General features: G+C 39.2%; 1 protein-coding gene across 1 annotated transcript in view; it reads right to left on the reverse strand.

The window, feature by feature from the left end:
- MYOM1 (myomesin 1) overlaps nucleotides 1–18,998 on the reverse strand; it is a 75,332-nt gene that overhangs the window by 11,444 nt on the left and 44,890 nt on the right. Inside the window, exons 21-36 of the mRNA XM_061448709.1 lie at nucleotides 18,427–18,611; nucleotides 16,952–17,066; nucleotides 13,592–13,748; nucleotides 12,508–12,614; nucleotides 12,342–12,386; nucleotides 8,183–8,319; nucleotides 7,203–7,347; nucleotides 6,527–6,586; nucleotides 6,208–6,275; nucleotides 5,551–5,664; nucleotides 4,793–4,880; nucleotides 4,043–4,081; nucleotides 3,844–3,949; nucleotides 1,946–2,109; nucleotides 514–550; nucleotides 211–233 (exon numbers count right to left, since the gene is read on the reverse strand). Of these exons, the coding sequence (XP_061304693.1) occupies nucleotides 211–233; nucleotides 514–550; nucleotides 1,946–2,109; nucleotides 3,844–3,949; nucleotides 4,043–4,081; nucleotides 4,793–4,880; nucleotides 5,551–5,664; nucleotides 6,208–6,275; nucleotides 6,527–6,586; nucleotides 7,203–7,347; nucleotides 8,183–8,319; nucleotides 12,342–12,386; nucleotides 12,508–12,614; nucleotides 13,592–13,748; nucleotides 16,952–17,066; nucleotides 18,427–18,611 (1,590 nt within the window). The remainder of the gene's footprint in view (nucleotides 1–210; nucleotides 234–513; nucleotides 551–1,945; nucleotides 2,110–3,843; nucleotides 3,950–4,042; nucleotides 4,082–4,792; nucleotides 4,881–5,550; nucleotides 5,665–6,207; nucleotides 6,276–6,526; nucleotides 6,587–7,202; nucleotides 7,348–8,182; nucleotides 8,320–12,341; nucleotides 12,387–12,507; nucleotides 12,615–13,591; nucleotides 13,749–16,951; nucleotides 17,067–18,426; nucleotides 18,612–18,998) is intronic.

The raw sequence follows: 18,998 nt of genomic DNA on the forward strand, positions 1-18,998 counted from the left end.
GTGATGAGCTACGATTTGCACCAATGTTAAATGACTAAAAAATTGCTCTCCTTGTTTCTCCTTGGTATAAGGTCAAACTCATTTTAGGATGAGCACATGCACATATGCATGTATACATGCCCTCTCTTTCCCAACACACATCCTTCCTCGAGAGGAAGAAAATCTTCATAAACAGTTTATGGCAAACATTGTCAAAGAAGGCCCACTTACTTTTCTCTGCAATTAAGGCTTGCCTAGAGTTGAAAGAAACAAAAAGGAAAGTTCAATTTCAGTTAAAGTTTACTTAGACTGATTTAAAAATAGCTTATCTTTTCAACTGCCTTTAATCTGTTAAGGAAAATCTCATATCTGTTACATAACAGTTACAGCAAAGAAATCACGTGCAAAACTCCTACAGGCTTCTGTAGGACTAATATTTGTTTTATAGGATATAGTTAGCTCCAGCACAAAACAAACAAATACTGTTACTATTTTATGGCTACCATTACCATATTTAGATGGCATAATACTTACTTCAGTGACTGGAATTCAGCAACGGCATCATCAAATGCTTTGTAAAGAGAAAAGTTGATTTTAAAGGTAGATTCAGAGATAAATCATCACCAGTTTCAATTAAAAATGTAGAAAAAAAAAGATGTGACATCATTAAAGATATATTAATGGATGGATGCATATGAATTGCATCAGCATTAAAATGCTGAATTGTTCAACTAATAAAGGCCATCTTGTATAAGACAGCTGTTATATATACATATGAATGCATAAACACTTTTTTTTTCTTCTAAAAGTGAAGCTTTAAGACAAAGAAATAGCAGGAGAGAAATAGGCTGAAGTAATTTCACAAAAGAGAGAAATAAACCCACAATTCACCACCTAAATAATAGCTTATAGCAGTGGTCTCCCAAACTTTTCTGATCGCACACCCCTATCTAACACTTTTTTGAGTATGTATCCCTAATATATGTATATTTGTTTATAAATTATGTAAATGTACTACTGAAGTTCTCATATTTTCTTCCTGCACCCCAGCAGATCATCTTGCACATACCCCACTTCAGAGAACACTGGCTTAATGAATACAAGCTACCTCTTTTTCTCATCTGCTCTGAAGTGTCACACTGATGGCCATCAGACAGCAAACTCGTCTCCTTTGTTAATTCAGGCTAAGCTACCATCATTGGAGAGGTCAGCCTCTCCCACTTGAAAGGGAACACGTCGTCTCTTTTCTCAGAAAGTGGAGATGGAGTACAGAAGAAGCAACATGGAGATGATTATAAGGTTATTGCCCTTACACAGGGCTTGCAGACCCCAAGTGAAGCTTTAGGGCTGGTAATGACTGGGAACGGAAACTCAGCAGTTTGGAAGGAGTTAATCTATTCCTTAGCATCTGAGATGTCTCTCAGAGTAAAAGCTTCCAACAGTCAATCCAAATAATTTTAGCTGTTCCTCTAACAGTCCTTCATCATGATGATGAAAGGTCTTGACATCTCTGAATTACAAGGAGCCTCATTATATCCATCAAAGAAATAACAGTAGGAAAGTAACAGAACAAACTTGTTCTTCAGTTCCTCATCCGAATATTACTTGGAAGGGAGAGATACAGAAGGCATTCAGTGCTACAACTTGTATTTAAAGCTGCCAATCAATGCCAGTAACAGAAGGGATTTTGTAAGATAGCTCAGAAGCTGGGTTGACGTCTGAGTAGGCAAACTGTAACTGGGTATTTGGAATAGGAAAAAGCCCTTCATAATTTATGATCTGAGAACACAGGTTGGGGAAAGCAAATTGCACTGTCCCCACAAACACTGCCAGGCTGCTAGGTGTGCATACAGACCCTACAACCCAAAGGGTAACAGGTCTGTAGCAAGATACTGCTGTAGGTGCTCCTACCCTACCACAGCTTAATGCTCACATACAGATGATGTTAGCAGATGGAATGGCCTACCTTGTCCAGAAAGATCCACTGTCTTTTTGTGTACTGTTTTACCATCAAAGAGCTCCATTGTGTATTTGCCTTTATCCTGTGGAGTTGGCTCACTGATCTGCAACCAGATCTGCTCCCCGGTGACACCAGTCTTCACTCGGTCTGTAAACTTAATCTGGGTATCACTGAAAAACACAGAACAATGTTACCCTTTTGTTTTACTGGAGTATAAATGGCATTTGTTCATGTTGAGTCACTGAGTACGTCTGCAGATTTCCAAGCTGCTATAGTATGCCACCATATTCTGAAACTTCTTAATTCAAATTCTTGCTAAAGCTGTGGGCCAAATGGACGTAATCGATATAGCAGTCTTTCCCTGTTCAAGGTCTAGCTTTCCTCAAAGCCTGCAGAAAGGTTATGCATCTTAGTCTATGACCTGAGCTGTAAAAGAGTTATACAGCTTTAAAAGCCGTATCTCTGAAGGGTAATCCATACAGCCGCAAACATTCACATTCTCTTTTTAGCATAGGTTTATTTCTGTTTAGGCAAAACAAAACCGTACAGGACTGTACCTACAAACAACCACACTTCTGTCACAAATGGTGTTTGTCCAGTTGGAATGTTTTCTGACGGTCTGCTAGGCTTTGGCATTTACAATTAAACTTACTTTGACCTACGTACATCTTCTTCTACAAAATATATCAATTTCTCAGCTTCCTAGCAGTTAATTAATTAATTTCTCAGCAGTTAATTGCCCTGGAGGAAGCAAAAGATGTTTGTCAAATAAGCCACTCATTTTCTTTTGATGTTTAAGCTCATAATTTCAAGAATACTGGAGACACAAAGAACTTTTTTTGCTAGATTAATTTGATGTGCTTCAAGATGAAATTAGTTTCTAAAAATTAAATAGAGAAGACAGAGATAGAGAAAGAAAAATACGTTTAAGAGGGGAAAAACACAGAATATTTTATATTCATTTATAGTTTTGAAATACTTAGGACTTTTGGTGATACTAGGCCCAAATGGGTGCCAAGAATCAGGAAATCCTCAAACTGCTTTCATTTCTCTGACAGAGTTACTGATTAGCATCAGTGTAAATAATTATAGACAGCCTGCAACAGCAGATCCTGGCTATTGAGAGATCAATAATTCACATTCCATTCTAAAGACTAACTGTACCATGTCCTCAGGAAGTGAAACAGCAAGAATAGTAATAATACATTTGAAGCGATCTAAGTTGCTTACTTCTGTGGGTTTTCCAGTACAAACTGTGCTGTCTGAGAATTCAAAGCTGTCTCCTGGATATGGATATGCAACTCCCATTAATTTTATGGGGTGCTGGGCATTCAAATTCTTTTAAAATATCTCAGTTCTGTCTGTCTTGGTTAGGTCCATAGTGCTCACAGGAGGGGCTGTCTGGATTTTACTGCCCCAGGCACACGATGGAACTTGCTTTGCCTCCTAAATGTGAGCCCATGCGTTAAGAGAATGTGCCTGCTTGTCCCAGTTCCTGTGAATTGTGGCTTCTAGACAAGCAAATCTCCAGGCTAGGTATCTCTGAAAGTATGGTGCTGGCCTTTTAAAGCTTGTCAGTCTCTCAGGTTATGTTTGCATCATTCCTTAAAACTGATTCAGGAAAAAACGCAGCTTCCATCCCTGAGGTGGGAAGTGCTCTGAAGCAACACAGCCCTGACAGCATCCCATGGCATGGGACTATCCGTCTCATGAGGAAAACAACAGGAGGCCCTTTTACCACCAATGCCTGACTCCTGTACTGGTTTCACATGGATGTAATTCATTGAAACTAACTCATATGAGAGAAGGACCCATGAAAAATGTCTCATTCAAAAATCCATTTTTTTCCCCTGAGTCTACCAAAACAAAATGGCACTGACTTTTGCCAAGTTTTGTGTACTTACTTGTGCACCCAGCCTACTCTCAGATCATCCACATAATGAGTAACATAGGAGTACAGCCTGATACCCTCAGCTGTGCTCTGGATTTTCAGGTCTGTCGCAGATAAAGCTGAAAGAAGAGCACATGGTTTTATACAGCCATGCAGCCACTCATTGTGTGTCACAACGAGTCATTCACTGGAAAAGAGAATTAAGTGCTTACCAATCCTTCTGCATACTTCATTCATCAGATCTGCAAAAGCTGTGGAAATAAAACCCAGAGACTAAGACTCTGTGTTGTCTGCAACTCAAGCACAGTCAATAAAAGGACAAGTACTGGCTCTGAAATATTCTCCTGCAGTAGATTTGAAAAAGAAATCAAAAGTATATTAAAAATCTGTGTGATGCAAAAATACAGCCTTTTATTCCATAATTTCCAGTCTTCATTTAACTGAAGCCTCGATGATTACTGCTGCAGCTGAACAAACCTGTATTATTCTATTTTTTTTGGTAAATGACACTGTTCAGTTGGAATGCCAACCCATCTATATGCATTCTAATGGACAGGGTTTGTTTCCACTTGCTTAGAAATCTAAGTGAAATTTTAAAAATATAGTAATCACAATGAGTGGAAAGGCCCCTAAATAAATGAATGGCAAAACAATAAAAAAGTGAAATAATTTTACATTTTCTGGTTCTATAGCTTTTTTTTATACTTGTAGACTTACATTACTGATGGCCCCCTGAGGAAGCCTGTTATCATTGTACAGAATCCAGATACAATAAGCTGTATTCAAACGTTATTTGAACTGAAAAATCTCACTTTTTCTAATGAGATGATTTTGTACTCAGAAGGAGCAAAGCCACAGGAGGGTGACACATGCAGTTGCCTGTATTACCCTGAACCCACTTGTAGGCAAGCAGTCAGGCTGTCAGCTGGCGTGACTGATGGCATGAAGAAAGTGTCTCTGACCTGTGTCCTTTAGCTTTAGCTGGCTGGAGTCCTTTCCTCTGTCATCCTTCAGTATGACTTCATAAGTGCCAGCATCTTTCTTAGAAAACTGCAATATTATAACAATAAAACCAGTTTTCAGAACAGCTACTGTAGAAAAATTTAGAATTCAGAACCCAGCTGATGTCTTATCCCTGTCCCCAGGGAGGTGCCTGATGCCCAGGGCTGGGGATGCCCTAGCGCCCTCAGCTGCCGTGCTCCTGGCTGGGATGGTGGGATAGGCCTTGGCTGGGGGTCCTGGGCTACAGCCACGGGGAAGCCCCCAACCCCAGGGTGCCCTGACTCTTCCTCTCTTCCACAGCCAAAGAACCAAGAGTGAAGAGATGAAGAGGTGAATGCAGTTCACTCCCCAGGAGGCTGCAGTGAGGCTGGATATGGACCAGACCTCTCTGATGACTCCAAGAGGGTGGCCCTCTGAAAGCCTGAGAGACAAGTGCTTTCCAAATGCCATTTGAAACATAAATGTGGTCTCATTCTGCTGTTAAAATGACATGCAGAGGAAGTGACAAGCTTATTATCTCCTCTGTCATCATTTCCTGAAAATCTGAGCGAGCAGTTACAGACATTTGCTTTAGCTAAAACACAGACGTCTTGTTTTTCCATTTTTAAAACCCACTTCCTTTTTTGATTGTTTTGCTAAAATATCAGATTAGATCATATCATACATCTGAATTCACAACACTAAATTCAGCTGAGGACTAACAAGGACAGTCACTCACCTCTGATATCAGCAGAGTACACACTCCGTCCTTAAAGTCATGTTCTTCATCTACCATTATCTCTCTGTCATCTTTGTACCATAGGATGTGTGTTTCCTTCTTAATGTTAGCCACCTAAGATGGGTGAAAACCACATTGTAATTATTCTCTTTGAGTAGGGGAACTTAGTGTTGCATGGGTTAGCCTGTTCAAGTCTCTCAGAACAGCAAGCTTTACAACTTGATAGCAATGAGTTATTGCAGGCCTCCATTTTAAAACAAGGGTTGCAAGAGGAGAAAACAGCAGGGATAAAAAGAGTAAAAGACTGTTAACAGCCTCAAGGAGCCCAGGGAACCAGTGGACCCTGCCCAGCGATTTCTATAAAGCAGCCAAAAAAGAGAAATTCCCAGGTTTTACAAAGACTTGTCATTCTTATTCAGATGCCTTTTCCTGGGTGGGTGGCTGACAGACCTGAAAAAAAAAGTGCAAGCTATTTTTCAAGGTGTTTTGTTACACACAATGAGCAGTCACACCAGTGTGATTAGTCCTCAGAGGTTCTGTACCATTGGGCATATTGGTATAAAAGCAAAGGGCATGTCCCTTCCCACCTTCACCATCTAAGTAGTGTTAGGTCAAAGTGCTTTGAACATTGTACTCAATGTTTTCTTTGTCCCTTACCTTACATTTCAACATCACATTACAGTCATCAGTAACTTCCCATCCCAGTTTATCCACAAAATGAGGACCTGTTTAAAATAACAGATGTATTTTTAAAGGTCACATCAATAGTATTCATGATACAAACCCAAAGACAAATGTGTTTTTCTTGACACATTTGTTATCTTTTAATGTAGTTTTATTTTTCCTATTTCTCCTTCAGAAGGTAATCAACCGTAGAACAGAACAAACACCATCTACTTCAAATTAACATGTAAATATAAACAAACTCTTAACAGACTAACACATATGAGATTCATACAAATATCCATATTATCACCTTGTTTCCTGTGCCACTCTTTTCTCTGGAAATCTGCTTCATCCTGCAGCTTTTTGAATACTAGGAATTAAAATAGTAAGAAATACAATGTTAACCATCATGTGCCATTTGTATGGTACTGAACACAGCTGCAGCTCTGTTCTTTGGAGGTCACTAAGGATCCTGCCATAGGGTCAAGTCTTCACTGGACATTTTACAGTGTCAGGAGATGATTGCAGCTAACTCAACTTCCCTAGCTGCTTGCAGACATCAGGAGTTTAATGTGTCATGCCTGATGAAGCATAATCCCCAATCATACAGCTACTTTATGCTCTTGGTAGGAAGGCAAATGAGCACCAGCAAAGTTAGCAAGCTGCTCAAGCTCTAAAACTTGCAGCCTACTTGTTCGCAACTGAATGGGCTTCTTACAGGGGAAATTTTCATTCCACCCATAGAAAAGCAAACTCTTGACAGGCTGCAATATTTACATTTTTATAACAATTCCCCTTCTTCCCAGCACTTTAAAAATTTAAGTAAGCTCACACACATGCCCTGTCCTATACGAGGCAGGCAAGTACTGTGACATGAAAAAACACTGGAACATCTATTGTATTGAAAACAGTGGAAAGCAATGATGATAACTGAGGTAATCTCAGTATTATTTTTCCAGCCTACTGTGCAATATAGATTAGCTCACCATCACCAATGAGGACAAGGCTGGACTGATTGGTTGCTTTTCCATCCTGCAGTTGGAAAGTGTAAGTCCCTTCATCCTTGTCCTCAAGTTTATCCATAATCATTTCAACAAGGCCAGTCTTCTGGTCCACTTTCATTTTATATTTCTTCAGGAATGGAAAGTAAGGAAGCAATTAATAGGTATCAGAATCAGCAAATATTTGTCAAATGTTATATGGTGTCTTCGGTTGAAATTCTGTTTTCTTTATACAGATTTCCACTATCTCTAGCACTATCTCTAGTACAACCAAATAAAAAATCTGTTAAAGGTGAAGCCTGCTTACTGATACAAGCACGTGACATGCCTGTTGTACAGTGATTACTGTGCTCTTTTTCGGAATTTCTGCATCTCTTCAGAATAACACTTTCTTTAAAGATGGTTGTATTTTTATAAGGTTTTGTATAGAATGCTCCATCTCTGCCTTCTACCTGATATCAGTGTTGCAACAAAAGCATGCCATGCCATGTCTTTGGGAGTAACAAGTCCTGCTGCTGGAAACGAGCACTTGGGAATCCTCGCTTAATATAATAAACTCCTCCAGACAGCAGAGAGAATGACAACCAACCACAAGGGTATTCTAGAGCTATAGATGAAGGATAGAATGAATCTGGTCTAGTGCAGTGACTCCTTGCAGACCACAGTAGCTGCTTACCTGGGCCTCCTATGGGTCCCACTAGTTAAGAGAATGTGTGGTACTCACAAAGGTGATAGGAAATCATTTAACTCCACTTTGTAAACTGCGTCTAGAATAACTCATTTGGAGCTCAGAACTATGGACAGACTCTTTCTAATGATGCTCTCGATGAGAGCATCATAGCTCTCCTGTTTCTCATGAAAACGCATTAGTGTGGAACACTAGTTGGAAGAATGTTGGAGACAGACATTAATACTCATTGGTATTTATAAAAATGCAAACACATATAAGCAATGAAAAGACTTACCTCTCCATTGAAAATCTCCTTATCATTAAATATAAAGTTGGCCTTTGCATTGCCAGACAGTTTTTCAGCTTGCAACCAGAATCTCACTTCCCCTTTTTCCAAGATTTCCACTGCCAACTCAGAGGCAAGTGGGACAGCTAGAAAGAAAGAGAAGAATGAAGCATATACTTTGCCTGTGCCCAACAACTGTTTTCTTCTATAAACAGAAAGCCACTTTTTCCTTTCATACTGATTACTGCATGCAAGGTAACCAGCTTATGATAGCTTTTCATATAGACAGAATGCCTTTCCACCCACATAGACATAGGATGACAGACAAGATTTAATCTTTTGATTCAACCAGGTCTGTACAGACTGGAAGTGTTCAGGATTTGAGTTATGCTCCATTTTAATACAAGGCTATTTCAAAGGTAAACTGCAATCATCTCTGCAGTATGAAGATAGGCTGAGAAAGTTGGGGCTGTTCAGCCTGGAGAAGAGAAGGCTGCGTGGAGACCTCAGAGCAGCCTTCCAGTATCTGAAGGGGGCCTATAGGGATGCTGGGGAGGGACTCTTCATTAGGGACTGTAGTGATAGGACAAGGGGTAATGGGTTAAAACTTAAACAGGGGAAGTTCAGATTGGATATAAGGAGGAAATTATTTACTGTAAAGGTGGTGAGGCACTGGAATGGGTTGCCCAGGGAAATTGTGAATGCTCCATCCCTGGCGGTGTTCAAGGCCAGTGTGAGGTGTCCTTGCCCATGGCAGGGGGGTTGGAATTTGATGATCTTAAGGTCCTTTCCAACTCTAACTATTCTATGATTCTATGATGTGCATCTGTATGGTGCAGATATGCGTTTAATGAGTTGTCTAACAGTTTTACTGTAAGACAGTGAACTGACTCAGCAGAAAAACACAAAAAGAAACCCAAGCATGAAGACAGATCAGAAAGTCAGCTGCTGAGCTGCAGATTGGGAGTTTTCTGTAAGCACTCTGATCCTTTGCTGAGTGCAAATTCCATCTCCTGAATTCACAAAGTATTACAACACCCCCTCGGTCTCCCCAATACATTTTGTTTACCTGTGAATAATGGGAATCCCCCACATGTAGACCAACTCCTTGTGTTAGCAGGAAAAACAAAATAATGTGAAGAGTACTATACTGTAAGTAATATTAGTATTTCTTATTCTTTTTTATTTTTTCTTGTTCTAATTAGTAGAAGTCCTCAGCTTGCTCTCACTTTAACTGCTTGTTAAGATATCTTAATCAGCAACATTAAGCATAAGCACTTAGACTCTGATACTGGGGCATATTGTTCATTTTATCAGCTTCCATCGGTTGTCTGACGTGATTCTCAGATTCTCAACAAAAATCATACTCTGGAGAGTACATATGCTGTATGTGAACTCTCCCACAGTCTCTGCGTTCACAGCAGTGTAAAGTCTGCATTGCTAGGGTGTAACATGGAACAGCTGAGGGCAGTGTACAAACACATTGCAAAATGCTTGATGATATAGTCTGGTGATAGCATAAAGACACACCTCCTTCCAGACAAATCCTAGGGAGGGTTGTTTCTTTAGCTCTGTGTATGCAAAGGCCCAGCTACAGCAGGAGAGGACTGGGACAGATGTATCATCTTTCTACTTGCACCATTCTAGGCAACTGGGGTGTCTTCTGGAGCAGAGCTGCCATCCTACCCCACTACCAAACAAAGTTGGGGGGAGCAGTCCCCCATGTCTTCCTTGCATGCTCATCCCTTTGCCATACGTACACCATCGAACACCAGCATGTGTGCTTTTGGTGCCTGAGTGGCACAGGACCTGTCTCTGGTGAAAATAAGGCTTTTGGGAGGTGAGGTGACAGAGAAAAAAAAAAAAGAGAGAATAATGAAAATGACACGGGCTTAACCAGAGAGAGGAAAGCCTGGAGCCTGGAGGGACAGAATTGCCATGAGGGATCAAGGCAAAGAACAAACCCACAGGTGTGTGCCCCAGCAGTGCAAATGGTCTGTGTGAAGCTTCCTCACCCAGTGCATCACTTTGCTTGTAAGAAACAGAAGGAATCTCAGGTCTTGCATAATTTGTTAAAACAAAACAACTGAAATGCTACAGGAGCCAGTGGAAGCAAGAGAGAGAGGATGTGAATAGAAATCAGGCTGCACTGCCAGCTGTCAGCTCTACGGCAAGATTAAACCCACACTTGATTTGCATGTAATTAACTATGAATGTCTTAGTCTAACTTGGGAGAAAGGAAGGTATCTCAGAAGCTGTTAAAGGCTGAAAGGTTGCAGAAGGATTCTTTTTGGAGAACAGTCTGATCACTTCTCATGAAGTGAGACAAAGGATGAATCTGTGTTACAGTCCTCCATGAACAAAATCTTATTTTAAAATATTTCTATAAGCACCAAATGACAGTTACTTCAGGCATTTCCCAACCATCTTGCTTACAAAGTTTTACATCCTATTTGTATAGCATCACAAATTACTGTGAGCACCTGACAGAGAGTCTTCAGGCAGTTACTAAATTGTAGAGTTGGAACAGTTTATTTTTACCTAGAACCAATAGACTATCACACTCATATGTAGTTGTGTTCTGTAAGGCTGCGTTATTCAAGCAACCCGTTTTCCTACAGAGTTACTGGCTGCAGATGTTTCTAAGCAGAAGTTTCAATTAATGCAGTTCAGAAGTTCAAAGAAAGCAGCAGGCAAGAGCTCATGTTGAATCAGAAACACCTAGCAACTAATTCTTTTTTAAGAATTTTGGGTAATCCTCAAATAGATTATCTGGAGATAGAACTGAGGTTTTGATCCACAGGAGGTTATTATTTTTCTAGCCTCATAGGCATGACCAGATGAATCTCAACTTCTTTTTTTTTATAGTGTCAACAGGGCCTGGAGTGACCAAAGCAAGTAAGACAGTTTTCTCCTTAAGGATATATTCTGCAGTGATCTCCTTTTCTGCCTTGTGCCTTCTGAAAGCTCATGTACAACTAGAAGTGTACTGTTAGCTAATACAATGCAAAAAAAGAAGGCATCATCTGTGTCCTGAGGAGCTTATTTTGTGACATTAGTTATATATAGTTATATTAGTTATATTAGTGCAATAGCACTCAGAAGGGTCAGGGCAAGTAAGGACATGTGACAACAGCAAGGTTTTGTGGTGACTAACTTCCAGTGTGAAGACATAATTAGGAGGAAAGAACTAGGAGGAGCAGGAGTAAACAAGGGGATGCTTAGACTGTCATTAAGATGTCAAAAGGTGATACAATATGTTGACAGGAGTAGAGCTGGTATGAAAAAGACACGAAAGGAAATGAGAAAGAGAAGTGATGTAGGCAAAAAGGCCATTTCTTCAGCCAAGTTTTGACTGGGCTGAGAGGCACGATATGGGCTGAGTTGGCAGAAGTTTCAACAGTGTATGCACGAAGCTGAAGATGTTAAAATATAGATAAGAGTTTTAGTGACTGCAATGAAAAAAAAAAGAGAATATTGTGGGAAAAGATGAAATCAGGTTTAGGTCTCATCTCATTGTGTGTAATAGGATTCATTACACAATCCATTATTTATTTTTTTTTCACCAATTATTCACATTGCAGTGAAAATAACCAAATTGTGCTGGTAATAGCACGGGATATCACAAAGGTATGGGAGGCCTGTGGAGTTGACAAAAATACCGTCCCAAGCTGCAGGAATGATGTTCATATTGTCAAGTGTTAAGGAAAGAGGGAGGAAATGAATTTTCAACAGGAAAGTTATATATATAGATAGATCATTACAGCTGAATTTTCTACAGTTGCCCGCTTTGTTAACCTTGAATTTGGAGCAAAGGTAGAGAATTTTTCAACTTCTGGTTTTCAAAACAGGTTAAGTATGCTGAGTAAGTATAAAAGGCTGTTCTGCAGAAGAAACAAAGCCGATGGTATACTTATTTTCAGCTGCTGTATAGACTTATTACATGCCTAGACCAACAGCCTGCAACAGGTTGGGAAGAACATCAGAAATATACAAATGTACTGGGAAAAAAAAAAAAAAGGAAAAGATAAAGGAAATTAGATTTTAAATGCAAAACTACTTTCACTTGAAATTACAGTAATGACTTCCCCACCTGATGGTGACAGGAGCTTTGTGATACCCCACTGCATGCAAAGCTCTTCCCTACAGACATGTTTGATTCACTTACTTGGGAATTTGCGTTCATGGCTCAGAGCAAGCAGACGTTTCATTTCTGCAAAAGGCAGAAAAGAAGTAATATAAGGTGTGCATGCCTCATGCATCTGAGAGGCACAGCAGCAGGGAAGAACAGGTGTGAAAGCAAAACAGGCATGCTTAATAGACATTGTGTCTACCTTCCTCATCAATCATGTAGCTTGATGAAATTCCATCAGTGTCTGTAACAACACAAGAGTAAATTCCCAAATCATCTTCTCCAAGATCCTTAAAGGTAGCTTTTGACCTTTAAGAAAACAAACAAACATTTTGATAAAGAGATGAGATCATTCTGAGCAAAACCCCTTCTTTATGTCTGTAACACCAGATAAAAATAGTCCTGTATTAGCTTTTGCTCTGACTGAACAGGAAAATGTGGGGCTCTGGCCATTATAAACTACATTAGGTCCTATCATATGTGGTACGCATGAAGACAGCACAACTCTAACATAGTGACAAAACCACTGGAGATTGCTAGTTTAAACTAGCTCAAGCATGCTTAACAACCTTAAGGGTCTCTCCCAACTTCAGATACTCTACGGATTCTATGTTGTCAAGTCTTTGATGAGTGTGGAAGGATGCTGTAAGCACAGGCTGATTCAATTTTCATACGCAATACCATTAGTGTGGTGAGTGAGCCACAGGGCTTTTTCTTATGATTTCTGTAACTAGAAGAGTGCATGGACGCTTCATAGGGTGAGCCTGTGCATTTGCCATTGCTTCCTCTCTGTTAAAAGCAGGAAGAAATAGAGTAGGCTTGTGAAGCATTATACAAGTTTCCAAATCAGGACATGTAATACCATCAGAAGAGACTCCTGCTTAATCCAGCACCTCCAAAGATTGCAACAGTGTTACATGGCAAAAGCATTTTGCAAGCAGCCAGATAATTTTATCCTTTGAGGATTATTAAAATATAACTATATGTATTATTAAAATAACAACAGTAGAAATAATAATAATTTGCCTTGATTGACAAGGTATAAGATGAAAGAGCACAGATTTTCTCTCCCTATTCTTAAACATAACTAAATTGCCTAAGCAGGAAGTCTGACTTTTTTTGTGCAAGCTACAATTTCCAAATGATCTGCATATGGACTTGCTGGAGAACAGCATGTTCATGAAGGAGCCTTTTAGTAACTCTGACTGAGGTCATACATCCAAAAGGATGGATTTCGGTCTAGATCACTCAAACACCAGGCTATTGCTGTCCCCAAGGGTTCTTACTTTCCGCCTTTGGTATCAATGTTCAGTCGAGTGTCATCCTCAATCGGTTCATAATTCTTGGACCAAACAAATTTAGAGTTAGGAGACATCTGATCACACTCAAAGTTCAAGGAAATAGCTCCATTGTCATCAACAACAACTTCTACTTCCTTGGTTCCTGAAAGAGCAGAACAAGGCAATTCCGGATAGAGAAACCAGCAGACAAGTTTATATAGATATCATTTATAGGGTGGATTAAGCAGATCCTTGCCATTTTCTCAGTTGGCACATAAATTGCTTCAAACTTTGGCATTCTCAGTCTTCGATTCTCAAGAACAGCTCTTATTCTAATCCACAGATTAAAGAGCATTGTAAATCAACTGATTTATTTGAGCAAGCCTAAGCACACGACAGTCATGATATTTGTTCTGTAAAAAAAATGAAGGGAAAAAAAGAAAAGGAAGCATCTAAATCCACTAAATGTTTGAAATACTAAATAGCAATATTTTCCATGGTAAAGGGTAGTCAGAGCTTTCATTATGCCACATGAATTCCTTTTTCCCTAATAACATAAGAGCTCTAAAGGGAATACTCTGTGCAACTGTGGGTGTTCAAAGAGGTTCAGGAGGCAGAAGAGGAAACAGTCAAGTTGCCGCAGCAGTGAACACTTGTGCAATAGAGGCACATTTTCAGTAGCACTGGCTTCACTCCGGGAGGTTGGTTTAATTGCTGTGCTTGGCATCCGGCCCTGCCATCGTCTGCAGCATTAATCCTGAGCCCACAAAGCAGTGAATATTTGCAATTAGCTACTTAAGTTGCCCACCCTGTTTTGCCAGTACCTGAAGTCCTTGAGCTGGATAAAGTGACCCAGTTTGTCTTTTAAAAGGCTCTGGGGATGAATCCCAGATCAGAAACCTGAAGGCACCTCTATCCTGCCCACTTGCACACCAGTGAAGCTGAGGGAATTTTGTCTGGGATTCGGGCAGCTGGGCAAGCTCATCATCTGTGGTGTTAACTTTCATTTCAACACCTTGTCAGAATGTCAGGGAGGGCTTGTGCACTGAGAGGTGCTGGAGAACATCCAGACTCCTTTTCTGAACAGCTCTGAGCTGGGTCTCCCATCTGAATAAGACACTCATGTTATATTACTTAGCCTAAGACAGTTCTGGGCTGCCTAGAATGCTAATGACACACTTCCTCCACAAAGTATTGTACCTTAAAGACAAAATCCTTATTCCTGACATTAAGATTAAATGCTTAATTTTTAGCATAATTCTTAATGAGCCTCAAGCATCTGTGTTTTATCATCCTAATACTATACAATGTCCTTTCCAACACTGCGAGTAGCTCCTGTAATGACAATTTCTGTACATGCAGCTTTCTTAGTATTTATAACTTGCCATAACCATTTAATGGAAAATGAGATTAATATTCCCATTTTGTTACTGTTATTTACCAGCCCTCACAGTAAGAAAGCACATTAAGTACCAGTATATGATAAATGAAATCTAAGGTCCACAAATATTTTACCAGGCAGCAGCATATTCACTATTTTTCTATAATTTAATTTTTTATATGCATATTCATCACTTGACATTTGGTAGCATTTTGTTTCCTGTAGATCATTAGCACACAAATCTTTTGATGGCAGATTATGCAATGTGCAAAGAATTACAGCCAGAAGGTTCATTTGAAGGACAGGATCTTTTATATTTGTGTTAAGGTATTCTCATTTTTATAACAATACATTGCATTTATTTCCAGAAATGTTTACAGGTGTTTACCTGTAATATTTATATACATTTATATATGTAATATTTATATAAGTAAAAAAAAACTTTTTAAATTACTGACCAGAATTCTCCACCTATCCTACAAAGCAGAGCCAAAGAGGCCCCTGTATCAGTAGCAGCCTTAATTTCCCTCCTCTAGATAGCTCAGTGGTTTCAACGTATCATTCAGAGCTTCTCTTAAAGTCATTGTGAGAAATAAAATACTTAGATGTCATATAAAATCTCCATTTTTCTGAGTGGTATATTTCATTGAAAGGAAAGAGATAACATGAAGATAAAGCAGAAAGCTTCAAAACACTAGTTAATGGTACCATTTCGAATGCAGCTAGTCAGAAAAGTTGAATGGGACAGGGTTTCACTAATTTCTGAGTTTCAAGCCCTTCTCAAGTGACTGATGCAGGAGCAGAATCTAATTTTGCTTTGCACCAAGATGCACAAGAATTAAGGGCAGCAATGGGGAACAGCTGCAGTCTGCTCTTGGGTTTACTCTATTTCCTGTGAGGTCCACACACGCCAAAGTACTTTTGTCTAAAGACAAGTTTACAGCTCAAAACTAGCCTGGATTGGTGGGGTGTGTTTTTTTAACTAAATTTTAGGAGGTAAGTGTAAAAATTAAATGTGGTTTTCAAACAAGAGAAAGTGGTTGCAAAGTACCACATAATTATATTTACACACTTCATTGCATACAGACAATTGGTACGATACGCATTAAAGCAAATATTTTCATTTGGATATTCTTTACTTACATTCTCTGATTAGAAATCTCAACTGTTTAGATATTTTACACATTTGCCAAAAGGAAAATTCCAGCAGGAATTGTCTGGAGACACCTAACAATATTTTGTCTCTATCCAAAATGGTGATAAAGGCAGCATTCATTGGGCAATGACAAAACACTTGTGGTAATTTAAAAAATAAAACTGTATGATTGGTCTTGAGATTTGTGTGTTTTGAGTGAGAAAGGCAGAAGCCTCACCAAGAGGTTGCTTACCAAAATAGTTTCTTTAATATGTCTTTTGTCCTTTCTTAGTACATTTTAGGAGATTACTTTTGTGGATGCCGTATCTGCAGATACAGAGCCAACCTTCAAGGGTGACTCCAGCAAACAGTTGCACTTGAATTCCTACTGAAAGGGGTCTCCAAAGTGACTTCATTATGTTTTTTAAGCCTTTATTTCAAAGGCCAAGGGGAAAAAGGTAATTTCTTGTACCCTTTTCTCAGGCACATTACTAGGTTAAAGAAAGGAAAAACTAAACAACAGGTTTTCTATAGGATAGGCAAAATCTACATGTGTACTATTTTGTGGTTGAGCTGATCCTAGTGGGTCCTCTACTTATGCAAATGATATACGCAAATCTTACAATTTAATTGTTTTTTTATATTCCTGAAGCTGTAGTTACAGTAAGAAAATCTGTTCTGACATAAAAGTGTACCAGACAAGAAAGTAAGATATGACCCACAACTCATTTCCTACTTAGAAAAACAGTTTAACTTGAGAGGGGTGGGACTGCTCACGTGCAGCCTGTACGTAAAAACAAACAGGAACCTGTTTAAATATGATGAAAAAGAGGAAGTATTTCTGACAAACCTGGTCGTGTTTCAGCTACAACAGGGCTCGTGACATCTGATGGTTTCCCAACACCAGCCTGGTTCGTTGCCCACACACGAAACACATAGCTCACACCTTGTTTTAGGCCACCTATCTGGAGGAGGCAAATACACACGCACCATGTGTTACAAAACACTGATTTTAATTTCATGCTTATTACAGATCAGTCTGAATACTTGACAATTGTATTTCCTTTCTTTTTTTGCTTTGCTTCTTTTCCAGTTGACAAATATTTCAAGTATTTCTTCCTTTTTTGTTGTTTTTTTTTTTCAGTTCCGAAATGACATGACTAATCTGCATGGCTTGCTCCTTCCGTGTATGCATAGCTAATATTTAGACAGCATCATTACTAAAGGAGGCCTACAAGAAATCTAGAGGGGCATGTAGTGATAGGACAAGGAAGAATGACTTTAAACTCAAAGAAGGAAGGTTTAGATTAGATATAAGGAAGAAATTCTTTACTGTGAGGGTGCTGAGGCACTGGCACAGGTTGCCCAGAGAAGTTGTGGCTGCCCCATTCATGGCAGTGTTCAAGGCCAGGTTGGATGGAGTTTTCAGCAACCTGGTCTAGTGGAAGGTGTCCCTGCCTATGGCAGGGGGCTTGGGATTACATGATATTTAAGGTCCTTTCCAACTCTAACCGTTCTATGATTCTATGATTTCTTTGCAAAAGGAGCATTGTTACTGAATAGGATGTTTTTAACTTATTTACATTGACCTCTGAAATATCACGATCTTTTACTGCAGGTAAATTCTGTCCTTTAAAAATGAAATTATCACAGTAATAAATGCCAGCTATACTTATTTAGAAACAGGAGAGCAATTAATTGTACAGATTTAATTGTAGTGACTTGAGGAATCATACATTATAACAGCTGTTAATACTCCTTTAAAACATATGAAAGTATGATACTTTAAAGTGAGCTGTCTTTCAAATATTCTGAAAAGCATATAACTAGCAAACCTACTTCAGGTGTATCTCTAGAACTGAGACACTGCTGACCCTTTATTTAGAAGTCATTCCACAAAATTATGAGACATAATAGTGCACAAAGATTGGGTTTAACTTGCTGTGAAACATGAGCAGATGGTACTTTGTATCCTCAAGAACCACCTGCCACATTATCATAACATCTGGTTTTATGCTATCTGCTTTTGTGTAGTGATATCTATCTTGCCCTTTGAGCCAGAAAATGTTAGGGACGCCTCCTATGTTACAGAATGGTATTTGGGTTTAGCAGTGCTTTCTTTTATTTTTAGGTTTGTCATACCAGATTATCTTCTGAGTTACTGTCTTGTCTGACTATACAGACATTACATTGTGTGTATCCTCAACACAACATAGCCTACTATTTCATTAAATGGAACCACGATCAGAACATGATGATGCTATTGAAGGCTGACTTCATCAAGGTTGTGCTGTTATACCAGTATTTGAATCTTAAGCTCTTTACCTTCAAGTATTTATTTTGAAGTGGCTTCTCATTGACACTCTTCCAGCGATCCTCCTTTGCTTCAGTTTCCTTCATATCGACATAATAACCAACTATGGGACTACGGCCTGTATAAACTGGTTCCTTCCACAGTAAAACCAAAGAGCTCTGCCTAACTTCTGAGCATGTGACATCATGGGGTGGCCCTGAAAGGTAAAAATTAGAGTTGTGGTATCAAAATAAATCCCAAAGTGGCTAATGCATAAAACTTCAGAATCCAAAACTAGACAACATGCTGTACAACCAGAGCTGGCATAACATGGGCAGCTCCTCTGTGTCATACCTAGACCTGATATAAATACAACCGACGTCTATTAAAAAGACTAGCCCAAAAAACAATCCAATTTGCTGAGATTGATATCTTGATCAAATATTCACGAACAAATAAAACTGACAAATAATCTCCTAACTCAGGGAAATAAGTTAATTATTAAGCTAATGTGCTGCTTCAAGGACTGCTCTAAAGTCCACTGAAGTCAAGAGAGGCTGTTTTCATTCATTTCAACAAGTGTTAACAGGCCAGCAATCTGGCC

This window comes from Pezoporus flaviventris, unplaced genomic scaffold (assembly GCF_033815535.1).
Source record: "Pezoporus flaviventris isolate CSIRO_AGI_PZ_B2104156 unplaced genomic scaffold, CSIRO_AGI_Pfla_v1 ptg000007l, whole genome shotgun sequence".
In the NCBI taxonomy this organism is placed as follows: domain Eukaryota; kingdom Metazoa; phylum Chordata; class Aves; order Psittaciformes; family Psittacidae; genus Pezoporus; species Pezoporus flaviventris.